At 30.8% G+C, this 25,483-nt stretch overlaps 1 protein-coding gene and 1 long non-coding RNA gene across 16 annotated transcripts; one reads left to right on the top strand and one right to left on the bottom strand.

Moving 5' to 3' along the window:
* The first annotated feature begins 2,272 nt into the window (after positions 1-2,272).
* Positions 2,273-5,514, top strand: LOC115715297 (putative inactive glutathione hydrolase 4). Of its 2 annotated transcripts, XM_030644149.2 has the most exons (7): positions 2,273-2,721; positions 2,819-3,195; positions 3,286-3,801; positions 3,936-4,171; positions 4,275-4,539; positions 4,878-5,015; positions 5,122-5,514. In XM_030644149.2, the coding sequence occupies exons 1-7, from the start codon at positions 2,709-2,711 to the stop codon at positions 5,332-5,334; spliced, it is 1,758 nt and encodes a 585-aa protein (XP_030500009.2). In that variant the 5' UTR covers positions 2,273-2,708; the 3' UTR covers positions 5,335-5,514. The 2 variants fall into 2 exon arrangements, with proteins under 2 accessions (XP_030500009.2, XP_060970067.1); XM_061114084.1 differs by lacking the exons at positions 2,273-2,721; positions 2,819-3,195 and having other exon boundaries at positions 3,676-3,801; positions 3,918-4,171.
* Positions 4,725-11,033, bottom strand: LOC115708969 (uncharacterized). 14 transcript variants are annotated; one of them, XR_009687341.1, is made up of 13 exons: positions 10,700-11,031; positions 10,385-10,612; positions 9,883-10,094; positions 9,456-9,796; positions 9,234-9,298; positions 9,048-9,146; positions 8,116-8,172; positions 7,589-7,753; positions 7,397-7,507; positions 6,003-7,312; positions 5,876-5,891; positions 5,728-5,789; positions 5,048-5,185 (listed from the first exon to the last, which is right to left on the bottom strand). It is a non-coding gene; the product is annotated as an uncharacterized LOC115708969 (long non-coding RNA). The 14 variants fall into 14 exon arrangements; XR_009687342.1 differs by having other exon boundaries at positions 5,728-5,891; positions 6,003-6,125; positions 6,367-7,312; positions 10,700-11,029; XR_009687333.1 differs by having other exon boundaries at positions 4,725-5,185; positions 5,728-6,125; positions 6,367-7,312; positions 10,700-11,028.
* Positions 11,034-25,483: the final 14,450 nt, after the last annotated feature.

Raw genomic sequence — 25,483 nt, 5'->3', positions numbered from 1 at the left:
AAAATACCATCCATTCACATACATATTACATATATATAAATGTATAAAACCCACACAACATTTAATGTATACACATTCATGGAACTGCTCTAATACCAATTGTTAGTTTTATGGTACTAAATCAAGTATACAACGGAAGAGTTTTGTATTATCCGATTATCAGTGTACCATAGCCCCTAGAATTTACATATGTGTTGGCTATTTTTGGAAGTTGAATTTTGGTCGGAAGAAAAAAAGAGTTTTTCCAATATTATACTTAAAATTAATTTTATTTATAAAAATACATACAACAAAATTATTTGCACAAATACTGATGTGCCACGTCAGCACAAATACTGAAATCTAAAATAATTACCGAAAATAAAAAAAAACTTGAAAAATCTTGCTTTTAGAATTTTTTTTTTGAACAAGAAAAGGATCTTTATTCAAAACAAACAAGGATACATAACAAACTCAAACAACAATAGAACAACCAGCCAACACTACCAATTATTGATTACATTAATTATATAGCTATTAAATTTCTTTTTTTCCCCGCTGCTACAGCTTAGTATCTAAGCTTAACAACTAATCTAATCTCTCTACTAACATAAGCTGCAGAATTACATTTCATCTCATATTTACAGCAATTTTGATTAATCCAAACAAAGTATAAAGTTGCCAAAACAACAACATTTAACACCTTATCCTACGCTTCTCGAAATTTTACTGTTTTGCAAGGTTTTTTTTTTTTTTTTTTTTTTTTTTTTTTTTTTTTAAAGCAAGTTTTTAGTTACTTTTGATGTAATTAATATATCAATTAATTAATTTTTATTAAAAAAATTATTTTAAGGTAATTTTTTTATCATATACATTTGATTGCTTATTTTAAATCTTTGATCAGTCAACTTTAAAAAATATATATAATAATTTTTATAATTTAATTAATTCTATTATGTTTAAGATACTATTTGGTAATTTTATAAGTTTTCACATTAGCATATCAATTTTTTTATTAAATAAATTTGTTATTAGTATACTATATCGTACTTTTAAATACAATATAACAAAAAAAATTTATAGTAATTCATAATGTTACTTGATATGATAAAGTTCATTAATTTAAGATTTTATTATTTTTTGTTACAAAATATAAAAAAGAAACAAACAAATTACTTTTAATCGTCTTTTTTCAGAGACAATAAAATATTAATTTTTAACTTCAAAATTACAATTTTATTTTTTTAGATTTTTAAGTTAAATTATGTTAGCTAAATATAATAATTTTGTTGTTTAAGATACCTTAGTGTTACTTTTAATTTTGGTAATTTTTTTTTTGTAGCGGTAAAAATACATATGCTTTCCACATGTTAAAATGATCACCACAAAAAATAAATTACAACAGTATAATTTTTGAGTATAAATAATAAATGACGTGATTAATTCTTTTTTTAAATTTAAAAAAAATAAAAAAAAAGACTATAATATGTCACATTTATTAAAAAAAGAGCTTTTAATATTATATATAAAAAGACAAAAAAAAAAAAATGTTGTGAGAGAATTTAATCCCTATGTTGCTATTTAATGAAAGGAAAAAAAAACAAAAAATAAAATGAAAGAAAAGTGTCATAAAAACGGTATGCAAAATAAGAGTATTATATCATTCAAACTAATGGTATTTAGAATAATAAAATAGCAAAGTACAATTTTATAAATAAAATAAAATTTGCATTACTCCATGCAAATTTCTCAAGAAAAAAAATTGTAGAAAATACAAAAAAAAAAAAAAAATCAAAATCAACCAATTTTTCATGTTCAACATAAAAATTTTGGTTGAATCTTATGTTTTCCATAATTATGAGAAATTGGTTTATTTATTTATTTATTTATTTATTTTTTCATACTTTTTTCTCTTATATTTTTCTTACATTTTTATTTTCTCACCAAAATTCAACTTACAGATGTATAGTGTTAAAAGAAAGTTTGAAAATTTATGAGAAATTATTTAGGGAAGGTGCATGTATAATCCTATTGATATGTATATCTATATCAGAATGGAAAAAATGTGTATCATAAAAGACCAAAATGTTGACAACAACCTATAATTAATTTTGAAAAATTATGAGAAATTTATTTAGGAAAGGATAAGAGTGAAAAGGAAAGAAAGAAAGAAAGAAAGAGTGGTGTATATTAATATCGACAATAACATACACTAATCATTCGCCCACGGTTGCTAATTTCTTTATGATTCCTTTACTTTCAGAAAAATAATAGAGAGCTTAAACTTTATTTCCTTTTCTAATCAAGAAAGCAATACTTTAATGGTTCAAAAGTGCTAATGGTTTTTGACTTTTTTAACATAACATATTAATTAATCAAAATCAAATATTTAATAAGCATCTATAATGTATGTGATCCATCCATGTATGGGACAATAAGTTTTTATATAATTTAGTACACCATAAAACACATGACATTTAGTGTTCTTTAGTAGCTATGTGATTAAAACTCTACAAGTATTCTTAATTTGTCAAATCATCATTCTTCCATATGCAAGTTTTTTTTAAAATAAAACTTCTTTTCCTTTTAGCTTTGAGTCTTCAACAATTCATAAAATCAACTCATATCCACATATTTCTTCTAACCATAATTTTAAAACTTCCCTTTGCTCATTTTATAGTTATAATCAATTTTTCTTTTTCTTCATAAGAATTCTCTTCTAGAGCTTAATGATGGTAGTGTGTAAGTTATCTATAAGTTTTTTCTTCTTTGCTTGATGGTTTGTTTGTTCTCCTTCTTCTTGAGTTAACATGTTGTTTATTATCATCTTCAAATGCAGCTCATACATCTCATTGGCATACTTTTACACTACAACTTTTGCTCCCACTCATACTTATTCTTCTTCTAAGTAGTACGAGCCTTAATGCAACGAGTATTGATAATAGTTCGACCAAACACAAACACAGACGAGAGGTAATTGTTGCACATCATGGAGCTGTTGCCACTGATCATGGCCGATGTTCCCGAATTGGAACTCAAGTTCTACGCGAGGGAGGCCATGTTGTGGATGCTGCGGTGGCTGCTGCTCTGTGTTTGGGGGTGGTGAGTCCGGCTTCAAGTGGCATTGGTGGAGGAGCTTTCATGAATTTAAGGCTAGCCACTGGAAAGGCACAAGTGTATGATATGAGAGAAACTGCTCCCATGCTTGCTTCTGAGGTCACTCCTTCAATTTCTCTCTTTTGTACAATTAATAGATCGTTAGGATTGTAAGTTGATAATCATAATGAAGACCTTTGTTTTTGACAGGACATGTATGCTGGCAATGAAACTCTTAAAGCTAAAGGTGGTCTCTCCATAGCAGTTCCAGGAGAGCTTGCAGGGCTTTATAAGGCGTGGAAACAATATGGGAAGCTTCCATGGGCGAGGCTCGTAAGGCCAGCTGAGCGCCTTGCTCGATTGGGATTCAAGGTGTCATTGTATCTTGAAATGCAGTTGATTGCATCAAAATCAGATATCTTTGAAGATAAAGGACTTCAGAGTGTTTTTACATCAAATGGTAATCTCTTGAAGGCAGGTGATATTTGCCGTAATAAGAAACTAGCTCAAACACTAAGAAAGATTGCAGATTTTGGCATAGAGGCCTTTTATAATGGATCAATAGGATTAAATCTAGTTAGAGATATTCAAAAGGCTGGAGGGATAGTGAAAATGAAAGACTTGCAAAGTTATCAAGTTAAGGTGAAAAGGCCAATTTCTGTTGATGTTATGGGGACCAAATTACTTGCCATGCCTCCTCCTTCTGGGGGTCCTCCAATGATACTAGTAAAGATCTTCTCTCTCTTCTCTGTTTATGTTATGTTATGTTATGTTATTGTTTCATTTCATTTAATTTTCTCTTGTTTACAGATAGAAATTTTTCTTGTAATAAATTACAACAGTGTCTTTGCCCTTAACAGATGCTGAACATTCTTTCCCAATATGGATTTCCTTCTGGAATCTCTGGCTCTCTTGGGGTCCATAGAGAAATTGAAGCTCTAAAACATACATTTGCTGTGAGAATGAACATGGGTGATCCAGACTTTGTTAATGTGTCTAGTGTTATATCTGATATGCTTTCTCCTAAGTTTGCTGCAAAACTAAGGAAAGACATAAATGACAACAGAACTTTTAATCCTAACCATTATGGTGGCAAGTAAGTTGGTTTCATTTGCTAATCTTATGCTGAATTGTAAGCTTTAGTTGGGATTTGTAAGGTTACTTTTTCATTGGATTGGGAATGTTTTGTTGTCCAACAGGTGGAATCAGATCCATGATCATGGTACCAGTCATCTATCTATCATTGATTATCAAAGAAATGCAATCTCAATGACTACCACAGTGAATGCATATTTTGGCTCAAAAATACTATCACCAAGTACAGGAATAATCTTAAACAATGAAATGGATGATTTCTCCATCCCAACAAATGTCACTAAAGGTGTCCGACCACCCGCTCCGGCTAATTTTATCAGGCCAGGAAAAAGACCCTTGTCATCCATGTCACCTACTATAATTGTAAAGGTATGTCTCTAAAAATTTGGGACAGATCCCATTAAGAATGCTTCATTATTAGTTAGCAGAATGATGAATAGCTTTTGGTTATTTAGTAGTTCATTGAGAAAATTTTACATGAAAGAAAAATATGTGGTGACTTAACACTTATCAAGAATCATAAACAAACAAGAAATGTAGTAGTAGAAACCAAATAAAGGCAATGATCAAGAATGAATTGAAACAGAATTACAAAACATTAACTAAAGAAATGATCAAGAAATTGCACCTTTCAAAATCAGCACACTTGAGAGAGTTGTGATCAAACACACAAAGCAAGATTATACACTTTTTATTTGTTTTGACAGGATAATAAACTTAAAGCAGCATTAGGTGCCAGTGGTGGAGCCTTTATATTTGCAGCAGTTGGTGAGGTTCTTTTGAATCATTTTGTCAAGAGAATGAACCCTCTGTCCTCTGTCATGGCTCCAAGGATCTATCATCAGGTTTTCATTAAAACTTGTATTGATTAGTTGTTATGTATACTAATCCATTGGACTTTCAACCCCATTACCATGCATTGATGAAATACGATTATTTATGTTTGAGCAGCTGATACCCAATGTTGTTAGCTATGAGAATTGGACAACTGTGATTGGAGACCACTTTGAAGTTCCTGCAAATATAAGAGAAGCCCTTAAGAAGAAGGGTCATGTCTTACAAGGCCTTGGTGGTGGGACTATCTGCCAGCTCATAGCTCAAGATCTTGGAAAGCTTGTGGCAGTGAGTGATCCCAGAAAGGGTGGGATTCCTGCTGCTTTTTGAGATTGTAGACAGTGGCATAATATGGTATTGAAACCGATTGTTTGGGTCAAGTTTCATAGTATGCTAAAATCAATAATCTTTTCCTCAATTTCATTACTTCACTAGTTATAATGTAATCATAGTAACTTTATTATAACTTGATAACTAAAGATAATAAATTATATAGAAATTTTCAAATACTAATACCATCTATTCTATTTATCTATATTTATATTTATATATATACTAGATCAGAGTTACGTGGCGAGCCACGTAAATATTAGTTTTATATAAGTTCTAGTGGTTTTTGTTTAAGAAGAAAGTAGATTAACAAACACGTAAGCTTCAATAATTTAACAACATACGAAGCTAAATTTGAAATTAAGAATAATAACAAAAAAATTAAAAGAGTACCTGAAGCTCTCCGAGCAAGTTCGATAATTTATGGTTATTGAGCAAAACAGTGGCAGTGTACCCTAGAGAGAAGAAATTAGCAAGATCGAAAGATAGGTCTTTTTGAATGGGGAAACAAGTGTGAAATATGATATGAAATTAATAATACCTGTTCCGGCTATGAACTTATAATACATGTTGCGACAAATAGAGAAAAGAGTAATTTAGTACACAGTAATAAAATAGAAAATAATAATTTGAAATGTTGGTATAGACAGACACATAAGGATAAATACCAAGCTTTGGTCTTCAAATAAGAGCTTTGCTGAGGAAGAAGGATGGCCAAGTGTAGAATATTAGGAGGTTAAGACTGGAGGAATGTTGGTCTAGTATTTAATAGTCTCCAGTTGCAGACATTACTGATACAAATAATTCTAAAATTAGTGAGTTATATGATTATTTAAGGATGACTGTAGCCCACTTCTTTCTCTACAAAGAGGAATGTTCGCCATTCTTTTTCTTTAGGACACAAGGAACCCACAGATACAAAGCTCAGTATTTGTGTATAATTCGAATCCAAATTAAATTAACAATAAAAATTAAAACTTGAGCATTTTAATACTATGTAAATCCAACAAAAACAAAAGGGTCTGATCTCACCGTAATCTTTAATAAATTTCTTGTAGCGATCGTAGGCGTTGAGTCTGCTAATGTGAGCTTGGTACTGCCTTAAGATATAACATACAAACACAAAATTTTGATTTAATGATTAAAAATATGAATGAGGTAAGTAATAATGACGAACATTCCTCTTCGTAGAGAAAGAAGTGGTACAATAATTTAAATATCCAGCTTATTCAAAATAAAAAATAAAAAAAATTAACAGTAATTTAAATAAATGATTGTTTAATTTTAAAAAAAAGATTATTTAATTTTTTTGGGTTTAATTATTGGGTTTATTTATTAACGGGAGATTAAACCTATTAACATCGTTAAATTTAACAGAATATTTTTTTTTTATTTTTAAGGTATATTCTGTTAAACCAAGAAATGCCATTAGATAGACACTTTTAATATACACTAGGTAGGAGTTACGTGCCGAGGCACGTAAATATTAGTTTTAGGTAAAGTTTAAGTTTTTTTATTTTGTCTTATTTAGATTGTATGTGAAGGTATGATCATATGAATGATTTGTTTTATTAAAGTAATATTTGTGCTATTATAATTGGTTATTCAAATAAATTTGGGTATATATAAGTCATAACTAAATAATACTTATTATTTACTTATAAAAAATTTGGAGGAACAAGTCATAAGTTTTGCAGATTTTAAAGCAAACATTATGAACACAAAAATTAAAGTGAATGTGCGATCTTAAAATAGAAAAAAAAAAATTAAAAAAAATTCTTAATATATGGAATATTATTAGTAAAACTAAAAAGAGTATAGTGAAACTTCTGCCTAATCTTCCATTGGTTCAGCTGCTTGAATGGTGAATTGATTGTACTTTGAACTCATTGTTCGTTTTGGATCTACATACAACTGAATTCTCCATTTTTTGGCTGATAATTGCTCCGTAATTTTTTTGGACAAACAACTTATGTTTCTGTAAGAATAATTAGTAATAAGTTTTAATATATTTCTATTTATGAAAATGTATAAATTTTACATATTTATTTTTTATATTTACCTCGTCCCAATATGATTTTAATTGAACTGCAGTACATGAGAATATGTTTTCTGCAACATCACAACATCTAGCAACTCGGTACCATCGTCGAGTTGTACATATGTCCCTGCACTAATAATTTATACAGAATATGTAACGATTAGTATGAATATCAAATAAGTTCAAATATGAATTTAGTTATGATGTGCTTACCGTGGTGTAAGAATACATCTTTTTCTGCATTTTGGATTTTCACAATCTGTTTCTTCATTGTCGTTGTAGAACATAAGTTCCTTATTACAAAAATCACACGACATGTAAAAAAATCTTGGTTGATATTTTTAATATGATTTCAGCTTCAATCCAATAGTATGCTTTCTGCAAACAATACGTAATACTAAATGAAAAGATAAAACATACGTAATACTAAATGTTCTGCTGCCAGAACTAGGTATTTAATATCAAATAGAATATAGATTATCTGAGAGAAAGATAACAGAGAAAAATATCACCAATCAGACTAATTGGAAAGAGAAAAGAATCATGAATTAGTTTACATGCTGGTTAAACAAGAACAGTGAGAATGAATATCACATGACCAACTAAAGATTTACAACATGTGCTTGTTTTGCTCGTATCATCAGCATCTCTTTTGCTCGTAAATATTTCTAGTCAAATCATACCGCATAAAAGTTATTTAATAAGTAAAATACTGCCACACTCCAGCTATAGTAACTTACCTCATTTAAAAACCCCTCATATGTTAATTGTGAGGACATAGGAGTTACCATGTCCACCTGCAACCAAGGAATAGCCAATTGAAGCAACACTACCAATCATTGTCACACATTGATATAATAAGCAACCATTGCAGTAGCATCTCTCTAAACTAAAACTTCTTTAGTGATGAATAGGGTACAATAATCAAGAATAATTTATTTCATGCAACATTCTGTTCTCAGTCCTTACCAAAGCTGAAACAAAATCAAATCTAGTACTTAGACAAACAAAGGAAAGTAACGGATAGCCACAATTCGCAAACTTTAGGAAGGAAACCTAAACTTATTGACCACCACAAGAATGGATTTCAAGAGGCATAAGAACCATTTAGACAACAATTGCAAATAGTATTAAAACGGTTAAACCTCTAAGAAAAAGCAGAAGAGGGATAATCATTGTGCCACTCAACTCTAAAGTCTTTGTTTTGATCAAATTAAAAGTTGGACTCTGAAGTGTATTTTTCTGCCCAAATTCACAATCTGGCCAATATAGGCTCGTTTAAATTCCTCATTAGATTCCTCAAAACACATAAATTTCCACATAAAAGATAATACACCAGCACTCTAAGAGCACCAATTAAGACAGCTTTATCAGAATCTTCTTCAATCTACAGTGTCCCTTTGCAACATTAGCCCGGGAAAAAATGAATTTAGAAAGATTTTTCTTTTCTCGTGTTTGAATTCAAAATTCAGAAAAATTTAAATTTAAATGTATTATAAAATTTAGAAAATTTATAAGTGTATAAAACAAGTTCCACCATTTTATCTCTATTTTTTTTCCCACATAAATTGTTTCTGTGGTAAAATGCAAGATCCAAACATAGCCTAAATTTATTTTCCACACGACAAAAATTAGAAGAAAAGTGGATTTTTAGGCAATGCAAGAAAGAAACCTTGAAGGGTAGGTGACTTCGACAGTTGTGACCTCCTTAGGTATAGACTTCAAAAACATCTCAGATGGCTTTACCCCAGCTAAGAGATGCAACCCCAATCTAAGTCAATGCAAGTTAAAAGGGTCAACACAATATCATTGCTAGATCCATAATTGTACACACATTTAAATAACTAAAGATGTTTACCCATGTAACTTGTTATTTAAAGTCCCTTGAGTCGCATTCTCCAGAATCATCCAAGCTTTATTCATCTAAACCAACCAAGATTTAATGGACAAGGAAAAACAACAATGTGGTTGTTATGAGTATAAACTATAAAAGGCCAACAACTAAAATAAGGTCTGGTTTAGAACATGAAGGCCATTATAGATTTATTTTAAGTAAATAAATTCGATAGCTCGAGTATACCTGAAACCAGCAAAGTCCATGCTTGTGTAAGTTTGAAAGAATTCATTGACATTATCAATCATCATGGGAACATAAATTCCATTGTATCCAATATGTCTCAGAGCAGGGTTGTGTAGAATAGGACCTTTACTATGACCAACAGGATTTGAAATAAGGCCAAAGATTTTTGTGTACTCATTTACATGTTCAAGCTCATAAATTTGTTTAAGGCTAACCAAAGTTGGTAAGCCAGGAATAGGGTGGCTTTTTAGATAACCATACACTAAAAATTCACCAAACTTAGGTGCCAAAAGTTGGCTTATAAGACCTCTGCTGCCCACTGCAGTAGCAATTAATGGCACCTAATTTTCATCATTGAAAAATGAATAAATTGGTGTTAATGGAAAATAAGAAAATTTAAACAAAGTTTCTCTATTTTCTAATTTACCTGACAATGAGTAAGCAAATGGAAAATTGGAGCTACATCTATGATATTATGCACTTCAACTATTAGTTTGATAACATTAGCTCCAGTGGATTGCATACAAGCAATAAGGTTCTAAGTTTTTCTGATGAGAGTTTGCTACCATTTACATAGCTTGATACAATTATTTGGTTGCTTAAACGTTTGTGTTCGGCCATGGCTATATCAAAAGCCACCTGAAATTTATGAGTTTCACTTTAATTAGATAAAGAGCTTTATGCATATATATGTATGTTGACAAAAATTAAAAAAGGGAAACATGCAATGGACATTATTCTCAAACAGTTAAAAAGCACAAGATTTAATTTCTTTTCCCCAGAAATAATACCGAAGCAAAAATTTCAGAAACAAAATTTAGTGTTTTGATTTCTAAAATTTCAAAAATAACTTACATGCTCCAGCAACTGAAGAATCAATACAATAATTGGGGTAAAGAATGAAAAATCGAGAAGAAGAAAAATCAAACCTTTGCCCACTGAGATTGAGATTTATTTATGGTGGTTCAAAAATGTTGAGAGTTTCAACCTTTGCCCACCTGAAATCGCAACAATCGAGGCTGCTAAAATCCCAATTCCCACATCGAAAACCCATTTCTTCGTCCCAATCGCGAAACTGGAAACCCAAGAAAGCTTCGTAGCGGCATTTATGTTAGCTTTCGATGAAAAAAGCTTGCTTTACCTTAAGCAAAGTCTCACTGCAATCATCGAAAAGGTAATTCACCTTTAAAATAGGGTAATATATACATTCTTTCATATGTATATTGATATTATATATATAATACCTGGAATCGATCGCAGCAACGAAGAGGGTTCAGCCCGTTCATATAGACCTTTGCCCGTTTAGTCGCACCCATTGTCGTAGCTGTAGTCGATCGCACCTTTGGGTTTCTGATTTCATAGACCTCCGCTTGTTCAGTCGCACATATTATTGCAGCAGCTGGAATCGCACCTTTTGATAGGGCTTTTGGGATTGGAATCGATAACAAATTTAGAGAAGAATGATAGAGAAAAATGGTTAACGATGATTCGATTTAATTAGTATCAAATATACTAATTAACAGTGTTAATTTTAAAAATGTATTTTGATTCTTCTCCGTTAAAGTTAACAGAATATTCTTTTGTTTTTAAAGTATATTCTGTTAAACCAAGAATTGCCGTTAGATAGGCACTTTTAATATATGAAGATATATATATCTATACATATGTAAAAGAGAATTTACTTTGAAGAGGTGCTATGACATTTTCTACTTCTATTTTATGGCTTTTTCACACTATTACTTTTATTATACATCTATATATACATAAAATATAGAGAAATTATTCTATATATTATTTTTTTAACTTTTTCTATTTTTAAATTTACGGTTTGGGTTTCTAAAGTGGTTTCTCCCATAGTTTTTATGTGGGTTGCTATATAATTTTTTGTTGCGATTTAGGTTGCAGCGCTAGTTGCAATAGAGGTTTTTTATGTAGAATTCTGTAAAAATGCAAAAAAAATTATTTCAAAGTGTAAAAATGAAAAAACCACTAAATTTTAATTTTAATGTTTTATAATTTTAAACTCCAAAACCTCTCATATTAAAAATATTTATTCATTATTGTAATTAACATTAACATGGTAAAATAGAATGTCACTTTTTATTTTATGATTTTTTACATTATTTATTTTAATTATATATCTATATATTATTAATATAATGTAACTTAGCTTTAATCATTAATTTTAATCATAACCTCTAAAATTAAAAATATATAATTCATTTTTGTAATCAACATTAATATTATTGTAGAATATAGTAAGTCTCTTTTTTTATATTAATTGATATCTATTATGAAATTAATTTCTATAATCTTTAATATTATCAATATCATCAATCAATATATATAAAGGAAAGCATTAGGGAGTTGAGGTGGCAATCTATATGTGTTTTCTATCCTATTCTTTATTTTCTTAATTTTTATCATTTATTTATTTTTTCAATAATAATTTTAACTAAATATCTATTATTATTATCAATAGAGTAACTCCCATTCACATCTATTATTATTAATTAATAATAGGGTAACTTATAACTACATTTAATTACTAATGTATGATATATTAATATAAAAATAATTTATTACTTTATGATATATAGGAAAGTAATTATTATAAATTGGAAAGCATTATTTACATTTTCTCTCTATTAAACAAAATAATTTTCGGGCATGTAGTATTCTATATTTTTAAAACTAAATACTTTTTTATCATATTTTGAGTAAATCTAAAAAATGTACTTATATATGCAAAGTGAAAAAAAGAACAAGCAAAAAAAAAAGATTAGGTAATGTATTATACCTTTTTTATTCTATTTGACTCTCATTTTCAAAAAAAAATAAAAATAATAATTAAAAAAAGAAAGAAAGAAAAAAAAATCATGTAAGTCAACTCTAACAATTTTAAATTACTATCTTTTCAACATTGTGTATATTTTTTTTGTTTTGTAATTTTTCTGATTTTTTATTATTATATTCGACTCTAATTAATTACTTATATGACATCAATATCTATATATATAAAGGAGAATTTCAAAAAGATGATGTGGCGCTCTCAAATTAGTTTATAGCTATTTAACTATTTTTTTAAAAAATGGTATCATCTTCTTTTGATATTCTATTTTCTCTATTAAAATATAAAATATGATAACAACTAATTAATAATAGCTTTTAATAAGTAAGTTACAACACATAATAAGTTACCTAATAATTTAATAACAATTATTATGAATATGAACAATCTCTTAGGAATAAATTATTTTTCTATCAATTAATAATAATAATATAATACAATTATAAATTGTAATTATCATCATCTTTTACTCTTTCTATCAATAATAATAATAATAATAATAATAATAATAATAATAATAATAATAATAAAGGAGAATGGTATAGGAAGGTGATGTGGTAATGCATATGAGCTTTTTTTATTATATATATATTTTTTCTAATATCTTCATTTTTCTTATTATTTAGAGTTTTTATTATTACATAAAAATAAAAGTTTGTAACAAAAAAAAAACTATTTATATTCTTTGTTTAATTCTTTTCATTTATGTTTATATTAAGATTTCACTATTAAATATTAAAAATTTTTGTATTCCTTCATTAAAAAATATTATTTATATTTATTATACATTTAATTATTAAAACTATTCATATTCTTCCATTAAATAATAAAAAAAAAACTATTTGTTTTCTTTGCATTGTTCTTATTGATTTATGTCTATATATAATGTCCTATACTCAAGTTGAAGTTTTGTATCCACTCATAATTTTGAAGTTTTTGTTATGTTTTTTTTTTCTCCTTTCTAATTTTGATGCTCTATGTTCATATTACACGACAATGACTATTCATATTTTAAGATTATTCTTTTTTATTGTTATTCCTAATTCTTGATGTTTTATTTTCAGATTATTTGGAAATAGTTATTCATTGACAAGTTTCTCCAATGAATATTTTGCAACAAAACTATATGGTAATTTTTTTATTTTGATTTGAACGATTATCACTAAAACTATCTTTACATGCATATGTATTTAGATTCAGTTTTTGTTCATTATGCTTCTTATATATAAATATATCTTCTCTTGATTTTTTATTTTCATCATATGTCTCTCTTTGTATTAATCTTTTCTCTTTGTCCATGTCTCCTAAATATGTATGGGTGTTATTTTTAATATTTTATTCGTTTATTTTGTTGTTTGTAACTCTATTTGTACGTGTATGTGTATATATTCTATTATTATTAATGACCTTCAATTAGTTTCTTGCATATTCTTATCTTCTAAGAATATTTTATTTGGTTTTTATATGATGAAGTATGTATACTTTTTTAATCGCTTGAAGTAGATATTTTGTTACTGTTGTTGTTGTTTTTATTTTCTTAGGTCAATATATGATATTTTTCATCATAGTTTTGAAATTATTAATAATAAAAAATACTTTATTGTTGTGTGTTTTAGACATGGAGAAAAATATTTAGAACATTTAGAAAATGAGATGAGGTATATATAAATATATATATTAAAATATATTTTTTTGGTAATTTATATTTTTAATTTATATCCTATCCTAACAATAATAAATAATAATATTTTGGTAAAAAAAATATAAAAGTAACATAATAATTAATGTGAAGATAGAAAAAAAAAATAGATAACTATAAAAAAAATTGGTAAAATATTTTTTTTAAAACTTATAGCTCATCCCTTGAAAAAAAATATATATAATTACAACCATAATAACTACATTATAATAAAAAAAAATAATAGTTTATATATATATGTAACATATAAGAATATCAATCATTAACATAAATTAATGAGCCACATTTCATTATAATAGAAATTTATTATTAATATATGTGCATTCGTAAAAAGAAAAGTGCTTTATAAAAAATATTATTTAAATAAAATGTATTTTAGAGACCGAAACATAAATTTATTTTTAACTATATATTTTTTGAAAAAAAAAATATTAGTGACCAATAAAAATTATCTTAATTTGATATTATAATTTCGTTTTACTATTTTATTTGTTTAATTAATATATGTAAGTACTACAATATATATAATGTGCGTAAATACTATTTGCCTTAATACCATTTCACTAAATAGCAATTATCATTAAGAAAAAAGTATTAAGATGCAATTTTAATCAATTATTTAATTGTTGACAAAAAGAATGTTAAAAATTTATTTACTAGAATAGTTACAAAAATGTACATATATATATATATATATTTGATACCTTAAGAATTAGTATCATGATATATGTATATCAATAATAATTTGAATTTATTAGTTAATAGTAAATCTATATAAATAACAATTGTATGTGTAATTAATTATTTTTTGATTTTTCATTAATTATAAAAAAATATTTAAGTTGTTTATATAGTGTATTACAAAATAATTTGTTACATAAAAAAATATTTGTATAAAAGAAGAGTTAGACAAAATAAATTTTTGAAGTTGAATTTCAAAGTGTTAAATTCGATTAATTATCATATTTATGAAATATAACTATTGTACTTTTAGTTTAATGTACATTTTTATAATAAATTACATATGTAATACTTGTATCAGAAATGAGTTACATAAAATAATTCTTGATCTGAATTCTAAAGTGTAGTATCTAAGTAATTGTTCATGTATTCGTAGTTCCTTATTTTTATGTATAAAAATTTGAAAAAAAGAAATAAGAAATATTTTATTTTATATAAAATATATATTTTTAGTTTATGCTAAATTTTTTTAAAAAATATCCTTCATTTTTCATATTCTTAAAAAATATACTAAGAAAATAAAAATAAATTATATTTTAAATATTATGAAAAATAAATAAAGAAATGTGCATAATTTAGAACAAAAAAAAATATGATATAATATGAGTATAATAGACAAAGAAATTAACACAAAATAATGTAAAAAAAAAAAATCTAAAAAAATATTAACACTAATTTTCTAAAACTATTTTTAGTTTATATTTTTTTTAATATTGGGGTGCATTTATAATTTTATGCGGTGAAAATAAAATTTTTCATAAATATAAAGCAAGTTATACAAATATAACTTTATAAATATAATTTTTTTTCAAAAATGTATAAATTTCTCACTTTCATTATATATTTTTTTATATATATATTTTAAAAAATTATAATTAATTAAATAAATATGATATTAAATATATATATTGAAATCATGCTTTAAAACCGCGCGAAGCGCGGCTTTGTTTACTAGTTAATACATATAGGAAAGCATTAAAAGAGGTGGCATTCTCTATCATTTTTATTTATTTTTTCTAATTTTTAAAAGCTTAACATTTTATCCAACAAAAATAAAATAAAAGTATGTTTACATTAATTTTGTAACATATTTTTTTTAAAAAAACTATTAAAACGCACATTTATTTTGTAATATATAAATATTATTGGTATTCCTTACATAAATATATATTAGTCTTTATTAAACTCAAAATATATTATTTATTCATAACAATTTTATAAATCATATAATAGTTCTTTTTTTACAAAAATATATTTTTATTTTATTTTTTTCTAATCTTTGAGGGCTCAATATTTTCTCTAACAAAAATAAAATAAAAGTATATTTGTATTAATTTCGTAATATTTAAGAAAAACTATTAATATGAACATTTATTTTAAAATTCCGTATTTTAATATTCTGAGTTTTATTATTTAATTAAATGCGGAATAATGAAACTGGTACTGAAAATATTTTTCTGTAGTTACAGAAGACAACTCTATAACTCCATAAGAAACTAGAAAAACAAACAATGCAGAAAAGTAACACAAGGTTTTTGTACGTGGTTTCAACAATCCTTTCAGATTGTTACTAGTCCATGGGGCCACGTACAGAGATAAGATTCATTAGATCGGTCTCAATAATACAAAGAAATTGACTTATGCATAAATAGACTCCCTCTTATTTTATGCCGCAAGCTTGATGTATTCCACCTACTAATCGAATCTTGATAAAACTCTAAGAGCTCGAAATGCCTTCGATCACCTTGAAGAGTGCTTGAATCCTCCTCATGCAAGACTTGAAAAGCTATCTCCCAAAAGCTTTGTAAAACCTTCTCCCGAAGGTTGAGGGCTTGAATCCTCTCGATGCAAGACTTGAAAAGCAATCTTCCGAAAACTTTGTAAAACCTTCTCCTGAAGGTAGCACTGATGTTCTTCTTCGTTGTAGACTTGAATATAGACTCAAGACAATACAAACTACAAATAAAAAGAGTAAGAGTCGAACAACTCTTCTCTACAAAACAAAGACTCTCTTTTCTAAAGATATGAGTGAAATTTAAAGATACAAGAGAGGTACTAAACCTAGCTGCTATAAGGTGTATTTATAATCAATATACACTTTATTGACAGCTTACACACAGTCTGAACAAGATCCCAACCCACTAGAAAATTCCCTAAAATAAATCTTCAATCAGCACAGGAATTTCCATTTCTGTACCTACAGAATCGTGGGCAGTAAGTACAACTTTCCTTTTATAGAAAAGTTTAGCTCCGGTTTTCTCTTTAAGAAATCTGATCTAAGAAAATAGGAAACTCACACAAGATCAGAATATACCAGCTGGTTAGATAAGAATTAATTGTGTAATCAAACTTATCATTTTTACCACAATTTCCATAAATAGGAAAGCTAGATAACTTTCCTTCCAAGTTTGAATACACAAAATTAGGAAACCATTTTAAATACTCCAGCCGAAAATAATAATAAATAATAAAATATTTTTTTCAATTAAATATGCCAAAAATAGAAGTAACAATCTCCCCCTTTGGCACTTTGATTGACAAAATATTTTATTATGAGAAAACCTGCATCAAGTGTTAGGAACCAAAGCGAATAGCTTTTTAAAGATAAAAGAGTATATAAAATACTCCCCTTGCATGAAAGCACTCTAACACATAAAATAAAGAACTTTTTTTGGACGGAAAAGCTTACAAACCGAAAATAAAGCAACTTCTTAAATGGAAAAGTGCACAAACCACAAACAAACCAACTCACCCTAAAACAAGGGTCCAGAGTTGTAACACAAAATCCAAAAATCCAAAAATAATAAATACTACTCTCTCTTTTTGTCTATCAAGGAGCCAAAGGTAACCAAAAAAAAAAAAAACATGAATAAAGTCATAATAGTTCAATCACACACAAATAAAAATCAAGAGATAAAAAATGGACCACTTATTCATCATCATTGGATCAGAAGAATTTCATGATGCTGTCCATCCTCCTGAGAAGTAAGGCTTGATTTGTCTCCATTCTTTCCAAACGCAAGTTGAATTCAGCCATTTATGTAGGAGCAGAAGTGGAAGCAGATGCAGCAGCAAGTTCATCAGTAACACCAGGGGAAGCAGACCGAGACTTTTTCTTAACAGTTTTTCATAGAGGAGGCTTCTCTGGAACTTTGAAAGTGGTTCCAACATCAGGCATCTCAATTGATTCATTCTCAAGAATCAATTCCTCTTGATAAGATAAAATCTTATAGGTTAAATGAGGAAAGATAAGATTGAGCCTAGGTTTCTTGCCCTTTCTAAGAGAAACAATTTGCTCCCAAATCATGTCAGCCAAATCAATTTTAGCACCAATTGAAACTTTATATAAAAAGAAGGCAAGTTCATTTGAAACATTTACTGGATTGGAGCAAGGAAACTGATACGAACCACACCAACTTGTGATGAAACCCGACACCAAATATGGAACAGCCACCAAGAACAAACGATGTTGGAATGGAACCTCGACCCAATGCTTAGCGAAGCACGAACCTTGGTATAAGGAAGACGCCACAAACGGGGATGGAAATCCGTTTGATAAGTCAAGTTGAACGCCACAAGGATACCTCCTTGATAAGTTCACAAGTTTCTTCAAGAACTCTAGAAGATAAAACTCACAATTTGCATATATGATAATCTGGTTTTTACAATGGAAAGGTAGTCCCTTTTATAGGACGAAAATGACACCTACAAGACCTTTGGACTTCAACATTAACACACCTAAGACCTTTGGTCTTTCCAATAAAAGCATACTAAATAAGACTCTTGGTCTTCATAATGAAAGCTCCATAATGAAGACCTTTTGACTCCACTCTTGTAACTCCCACACAAAAGAACTTGTAACTTCCACTCTTGTAACTCCCACACAAAAGAACTTGACACATATAAATGTGACAACTACGACCATATGATAAAAATGTGACACATAAAATTAAATAAAACGTGACACATATAATGAAGCTTCAAAATTCAGTCCACTTTGATGAGTATGACCAATCTTTGTTCTCCTTCCGTTTTGACCACGGTCTCTTCTTGATTTAAGACTTTGTGTACTAGGCTGTTAAGCTCTTCCTTGAATCTCTTAGCTCGTGCCCTAGTCACTGGACCCACTGGAATTGGACTTGATACTTGGTCCTTGATGTCCTCATCATTCCCCCCTTCTTTAGAAGGATTTGTCCTCAAATCTTCACCTGTATCAAATGGACTTAAATCAGAAACATTAAATGTAGCACTAACATTATATTCACCTGGCAAATCGAGTTTGTAGGCATTGTCATTGATCCGTTCAAGTACTTGAAATGGACCATCTCCGCGAGGCAGCAATTTAGAACGCCTTTGTGTTGGAAATCTCTCTTTCCTCATGTGTAACCATACCCAATCACCTGGTTCAAAAACCTGCTTGTGACGACCCTTGTTAGCCTGCTTAAGGTATTGTTCAGTCCTCCTTTCTATGTTGAGTCGGGCCCTCTCATGGAATTTCTTCACAAATTCTGCCTTCTTCTCGCCATCTAAATTCAAATGCTCAGAAACAGGTAAAGGTGATAAATCCAAAGGAGTTAGAGGATTAAAACCATACACAATTTCAAATGGTGAAAATTTAGTAGCAGAATGCATTGCACGATTATAGGCAAACTCAACATGTGGCAAACAATCTTCCCAAGTCTTAATGTTTTTACTTATGATTGCCCTTAACAAGGTGGATAGGGTCCTATTAACTACTTCTGTTTGACCATCTGTTTGAGGGTGACAAGTAGTAGAAAATAACAATTTTGTCCCAAGTTTTCCCCACAATGTTTTCCAAAAGTAACTTAGGAACTTAGCATCCCTATCTGATACAATTGTTCTAGGCATACCATGTAATCTCACAATTTCCCTAAAGAACCAATCTGCAACATTAGATGCATCATCAGTTTTATGACAAGGGATAAAATGAGCCATTTTAGAAAATCGGTCTACTACCACAAAGATTGAATCCCTCCCACGCTTACTTCTTGGTAGACCTAACACAAAATCCATAGAAATGTCAACCCATGGTGAACTAGGGATAGGTAGGGGTGTGTAAAGGCCATTCGGCTGCACTCTTGATTTAGCTTGCCTACAAGTGACACACCTACCACAAATTCGCTCAACGTCTCGTTTCATATGGGGCCAAAAGAAATGCTCTTGCAACATAGCTAGAGTTTTAGCAACTCCAAAATGTCCCATCAACGTGGGACTCTCTAACAAGCAAATCTCTCACAGAACAATTAGGCACACACAATCTATGTTCCCTAAATAGAAAATCCTCATGCCTATAAAACTTTCCTTCAGCAGTCTTTTCACAAAGAGCATAAATTTCCCCAAAATCATGGTCAGCAGAATACAACTCTTTTATATGTTCAAACCCAAGCAATTTAGCATCAAGAGTAGAGATTAGAGCATACCTGCGAGAAAGGGCATCAACAACCACATTCTCCTTACCTTGTTTATACCGAATGACATAAGGAAAGGTCTCAATGAACTCAACCCATCGTGCATGTCTCTTGTTGAGTTTGTGTTGGCTTTTCAAATGTTTCAAGGATTCATGATCCGTGAGAATCACAAACTCCTTTGGCCACAAATAGTGCTGCCATGTTTCTAAGGCACGCACTAGTGCATACAATTCTTTGTCATAAGTGGGGTAGTTGAGGGCAGCCTTACTTAGCTTTTCACTAAAGTATGCAAGCGGTCTCCCATCCTGCATAAGAACAGCGCCAATACCAAGCCCAGAAGCATCACATTCAATTTCAAAAGTGTTAGAAAAGTTAGGCAAAGCAAGTAAAGGAGCATGCGTAAGCTTGTATTTCAGCAGCTGAAATGCCTCCTCTTGAGCTTCACCCCATTTGAATGACACATTTTTTTTATTACTTCTGTAAGTGGAGCGGCAATTGTGCTAAAATTTTGCACAAACCTCCTGTAGAAGCTAGCAAGTCCATGAAAACTTCTAACATTACCTATCGATGTAGGGGTCGGCCACTCTTGGATGGCTTTGATCTTTTCCTCATCCACCTGAATACCTGTAGCACTTACAACAAAACCTAGGAATACAAGCTTATCGGTGCAGAATGTACACTTGCTAAGGTTAGCGTATAAACTTTGTTTCCTAAGGACTTCCAAAACAGATTGCAAATGCAACACATGGTCATGCAAATTCTTACTGTAAATAAGAATATCATCAAAATACACAACCACAAATTTGCCGAGGAAAGCACGCAATACATGATTCATTAAGCGCATGAAAGTACTATGTGCATTAGTTAATCCAAAAGGCATGACTAACCACTCATACAAACCATGTTTAGTTTTAAAAGCAGTTTTCCATTCATCCCCTTCTTTCATACGTATCTGATGATGCCCACTTTTGAGATCAATTTTTGAAAACACACAAGAACCATGCAATTCATCTAGCATGTCATCTAAACGAGGAATGGGATGTCGATACTTTACCGTTATATTGTTGATGGCTCGACAGTCAACACACATCCTCCATGTTCCATCCTTCTTTGGAACTAGAATCACTGGAACAACGCAAGGACTCATGCTTTCTCTCACATGTCCTTTCTCCATCAATTCTTCAATTTGCCTTTGCAATTCCTTTGTTTCATCAGGATTGCTTCTGTAGGCTGGTCGGTTTGGGATGGAAGCACCTGGAACAAAATCAATTTGATGTTCTATTCCTCTAATAGGTGGTAACCCATGTGGTACCTGCTCAGGAAATACATCATCGAATTCCTGCAAAAGAGACACAATGGTACTTGGCAGCGAAGAATCAAGTTGGTTAGCATTTAAAAGAGCCTCCTTATACACTAGTAAAATCATGGGCTGTTTTGTGCACAATGCTCTCTTATTCTCACTTTTGTTTGCATAAAAGTGTTGTTTTCTCTCACTTGATTCCACACTTTTCTCTCTTTTTCTCTCATTCTGTTTCCTCTCACTCATCTTTCCACTCTCTTTTTGCTCACTCAGTTTCTTTTTGTCACTCAATTTTTGCAACCTCGCTTGATCTTCATACACTTGTTTTGGTGTCAAAGGCGCTAGAGTGATTGCCCGCTGACGAAAAGTAAATGAGTACTTGTTGGTGAAGCCATCATGTTGTACTCGTCGATCAAATTGCCAAGGCCTTCCTAGAAGGAGGTGTCCAGCTTGCATTGGAACGACATCACACAACACCTCATCTTCATACTTGCCAATGCGAAATGAAACAAGTACTTGTTTTGTAACCTTCACTTCACCACTATCATTCAACCATTGCAACTTGTATGGACAAGGATGCTTAAGCGTTGTAAGCCCAAGCTTGTCAACCATAGAAGCACTTGCAACGTTAGTACAACTACCTCCATCAATAATGACACTACATACCTTGTCCCTCACATGACATCGAGTGTGAAAGATGTTCTCCCGCTGCACTTCTTCTGCCTCTTCTTTTGCTTGCAAATTCAGGACTCGCCTTGTAACTAGTGCAAGCATCTCTCCAGATTCTGGGCCATATTCATTGTCAGAAGCATCTTCCAATGGTGGCATGTTAGCAAGATCATCTTCATCTTCAGAATCTATTTCTCCACTTTCCCGAATCACCATAACTCTTTGGTTTGGACACTGGCTGGCTATATGTCCCTGCCCCTGGCATTTGAAACACCTTATCTCACTAGAATGAGACTTAGTTTGAGTTGTTTTACCTTGAGGTGGCGTGGCTGTAGTGGATGGTTTTGGTGTAGATGATGAACTGGGTTGGTCATCCTTCTTTGGATAGTTCGACCTCCAAGGTGTTGTACTTGGCTTGTGTGTGCTCGGCCTTGATCTCGAACTTGAACTACCCTTCTTGAGCCGTCTCTCAGTTTTGATTGCCATGTGAACCAAATCTTCTAACTCCACATAATGGTGTAGCTCGATTTGGTTAGCAATCTCTCGGTTCAACCCATTTAAAAACCTCGCCATTGTTGCCTCCCGATCCTCTTCAACATTGGCTCTAATCATAGCCATCTCCATCTCCTTGTAATACTCATCAACACTTCTGTAGCCTTGACGAAGGCCTTGCAACTTAAGATAGAGATCACGATAATAATGAGGTGGTACAAACCGTCGCCTCATTACCCTCTTCATTGCCTCCCATGTTTCAATAGGGCGATCTCCACTCCGTCTCCTGTTAGTGCACAACTGATCCCACCAAACAATAGCATAATCAGTAAACTCAATGGCAACAAGTTTTACCTTCTTCATGTCTGAATAGTTGTGACAATCAAAGACTAACTCCATTTTCTTCTCCCACTCTAGGTATGCTTCAGGATCACTCTTCCCTTGAAAGGCTGGGATTCTCATCTTTATATTCCCCAAATAATTGTCTACTTGGTTCCTATCTTCTCTATTCCCACCATACCTCCTATTGGTACCCATCGACATCCTATCAACCTCTTCATCAGAAACTACTCCTTCGAAATCTCCTTCATTTTCATTCCCCCTTTGGTGTACTCTTCTCCCCCTTGGTCTCCGTTGTGCTCCTTCTTCCACCCTATTCAACCGCTCATGTATTTGCTCACACTCCTCCCTCAACAATCTCCTCATCTCCCCCATAATGGCTTGAAGTTGTAGATTTGGAACTGTAGGTTGTGGATTGTTATCACCCGTGTTTTGTGACATGATTAAAAATTCTGCAAAACAATAAAGTTAGACAAGTATAGAAAGGACCTCACTACACTCCCTCACGTGCTCCACTCAAAGAAAAGTGGTCACTCAAAGTCACTCGTGTTTCACTCAATGATGGCTTTTACCCTCAAATAAGCTCACACCTCTGCCTTTTTCCACTCTTTATCTTCTTTAAGCTCTTTGAAAACTAGTGAAATGGAGGTTCAAGCAGTCAATTCTACCCAATAAAGCAAACGAAAACCGATGAAAAAGTGGCGAAAAGTGGTGATTTTTTTTTTGGTGATTTTGGAACACTAGAGTGGGGTTTAGGCAAAAGGGGCCTTTAGACTATAAGGAACAAGAATATAACAAAAAACATTTAAGATGGGTTTCCAAACTCTTTTATTTATTTTTTGTTTTTGTTTTTTTTTTTTGAAAACCAAAAGCCAACCTGAATTCAAGTACGAATTAATACCAAAACGCTTCAATAACAATGCTTCCAAAACTCTTTGACACTACAGTAAACAATGGGAACAAGGGAAAACAAATGAGTTTAAATGAAGACAGATTAGGACTTAGCAATATCAAACAGATTCGAATTTCAAGGAATTTCACAAGGACAAGAAAAAAAAAATAAGGAAAAGATTGAACAAGGAAACGAGTGTGACAAAGAAATTAACAACAATGGTTACGGATTTTAAGAAGGAGAACAAGAACAAGACTAACAACAAAAAAAATAATAAAGAACACGAATAGAGTTTTTTTTTTTTTGAAATATTGAGACACTAAAAGAATAAAAAGGATAAGCCAAACCGGATGAACCTGGCTCTGATACCAACTGATACGAACCACACCAACTTGTGATGAAACCCGACACCAAATATGGAACAGCCACCAAGAACAAACGATGTTGGAATGGAACCTCGACCCAATGCTTAGCGAAGCACGAACCTTGGTATAAGGAAGACGCCACAAACGGGGATGGAAATCCGTTTGATAAGTCAAGTTGAACGCCACAAGGATACCTCCTTGATAAGTTCACAAGTTTCTTCAAGAACTCTAGAAGATAAACTCACAATTTGCATATATGATAATCTGGTTTTTACAATGGAAAGGTAGTCCCTTTTATAGGACGAAAATGACACCTACAAGACCTTTGGACTTCAACATTAACACACCTAAGACCTTTGGTCTTTCCAATAAAAGCATACTAAATAAGACTCTTGGTCTTCATAATGAAAGCTCCATAATGAAGACCTTTTGACTCCACTCTTGTAACTCCCACACAAAAGAACTTGTAACTTCCACTCTTGTAACTCCCACACAAAAGAACTTGACACATATAAATGTGACAACTACGACCATATGATAAAAACGTGACACATAAAATTAAATAAAACGTGACACATATAATGAAGCTTCAAAATTCAGTCCACTTTGATGAGTATGACCAATCTTTGTTCTCCTTCCGTTTTGACCACGGTCTCTTCTTGATTTAAGACTTTGTGTACTAGGCTGTTAAGCTCTTCCTTGAATCTCTTAGCTCGTTCCCTAGTCACTGGACCCATTGGAATTGGACTTGATACTTGGTCCTTGATGTCCTCATCAGAAACCAATTGGATAGTGCAAACCTCATGAGAACAACATGTTGATAGGTGAGTTGAGACATATGCATTGTGTCGGAGAGTTCCACATCATTATCACCAGTGAGATACCTGAACACCTTTTGACGATCAAACTCCACATCAGTAGTCTCAATTCACATAGGCAGATTTAGAGCCTCAGCCACATCCTTCACAGTAAAGGAATACCAGTGTCCCTTGACAAATACTTTGCCAAACATAAAAGAGTCCTCATCGAGGCACTCATGAGTGATGTTAGCATAAAATTCCTTCACAATTCGATCCACATAGCCATCAAAACAAATCAAAGTATCTACCCATTGTCTTTCTTTCAACATGTTATAGATCCCAAATGGCTTATGAGCAATGACATTGAAATTTTTCTCAATAGTAAAATTCCTATTCTCATAAAATTTCATGTCTCTAACATGATCATTATAAAAAAAATAATGAGAATGAG

Source organism: Cannabis sativa, chromosome 4, assembly GCF_029168945.1.
Source record: "Cannabis sativa cultivar Pink pepper isolate KNU-18-1 chromosome 4, ASM2916894v1, whole genome shotgun sequence".
Lineage (NCBI taxonomy): Eukaryota > Viridiplantae > Streptophyta > Magnoliopsida > Rosales > Cannabaceae > Cannabis > Cannabis sativa.
Note: the sequence above shows the minus strand (reverse complement) of the source record. Positions and strands in the feature narration are given on the sequence as shown.

Coding starts and splice junctions, on each gene's coding strand:
- LOC115715297 (XM_030644149.2), top strand. Junction 4,172..4,274: donor CCTAACCATTATGGTGGCAA/GTAAGTTGGTTT, acceptor GTTGTCCAACAG/GTGGAATCAGATCCATGATC. Junction 5,016..5,121: donor CTCCAAGGATCTATCATCAG/GTTTTCATTAAA, acceptor ATGTTTGAGCAG/CTGATACCCAATGTTGTTAG.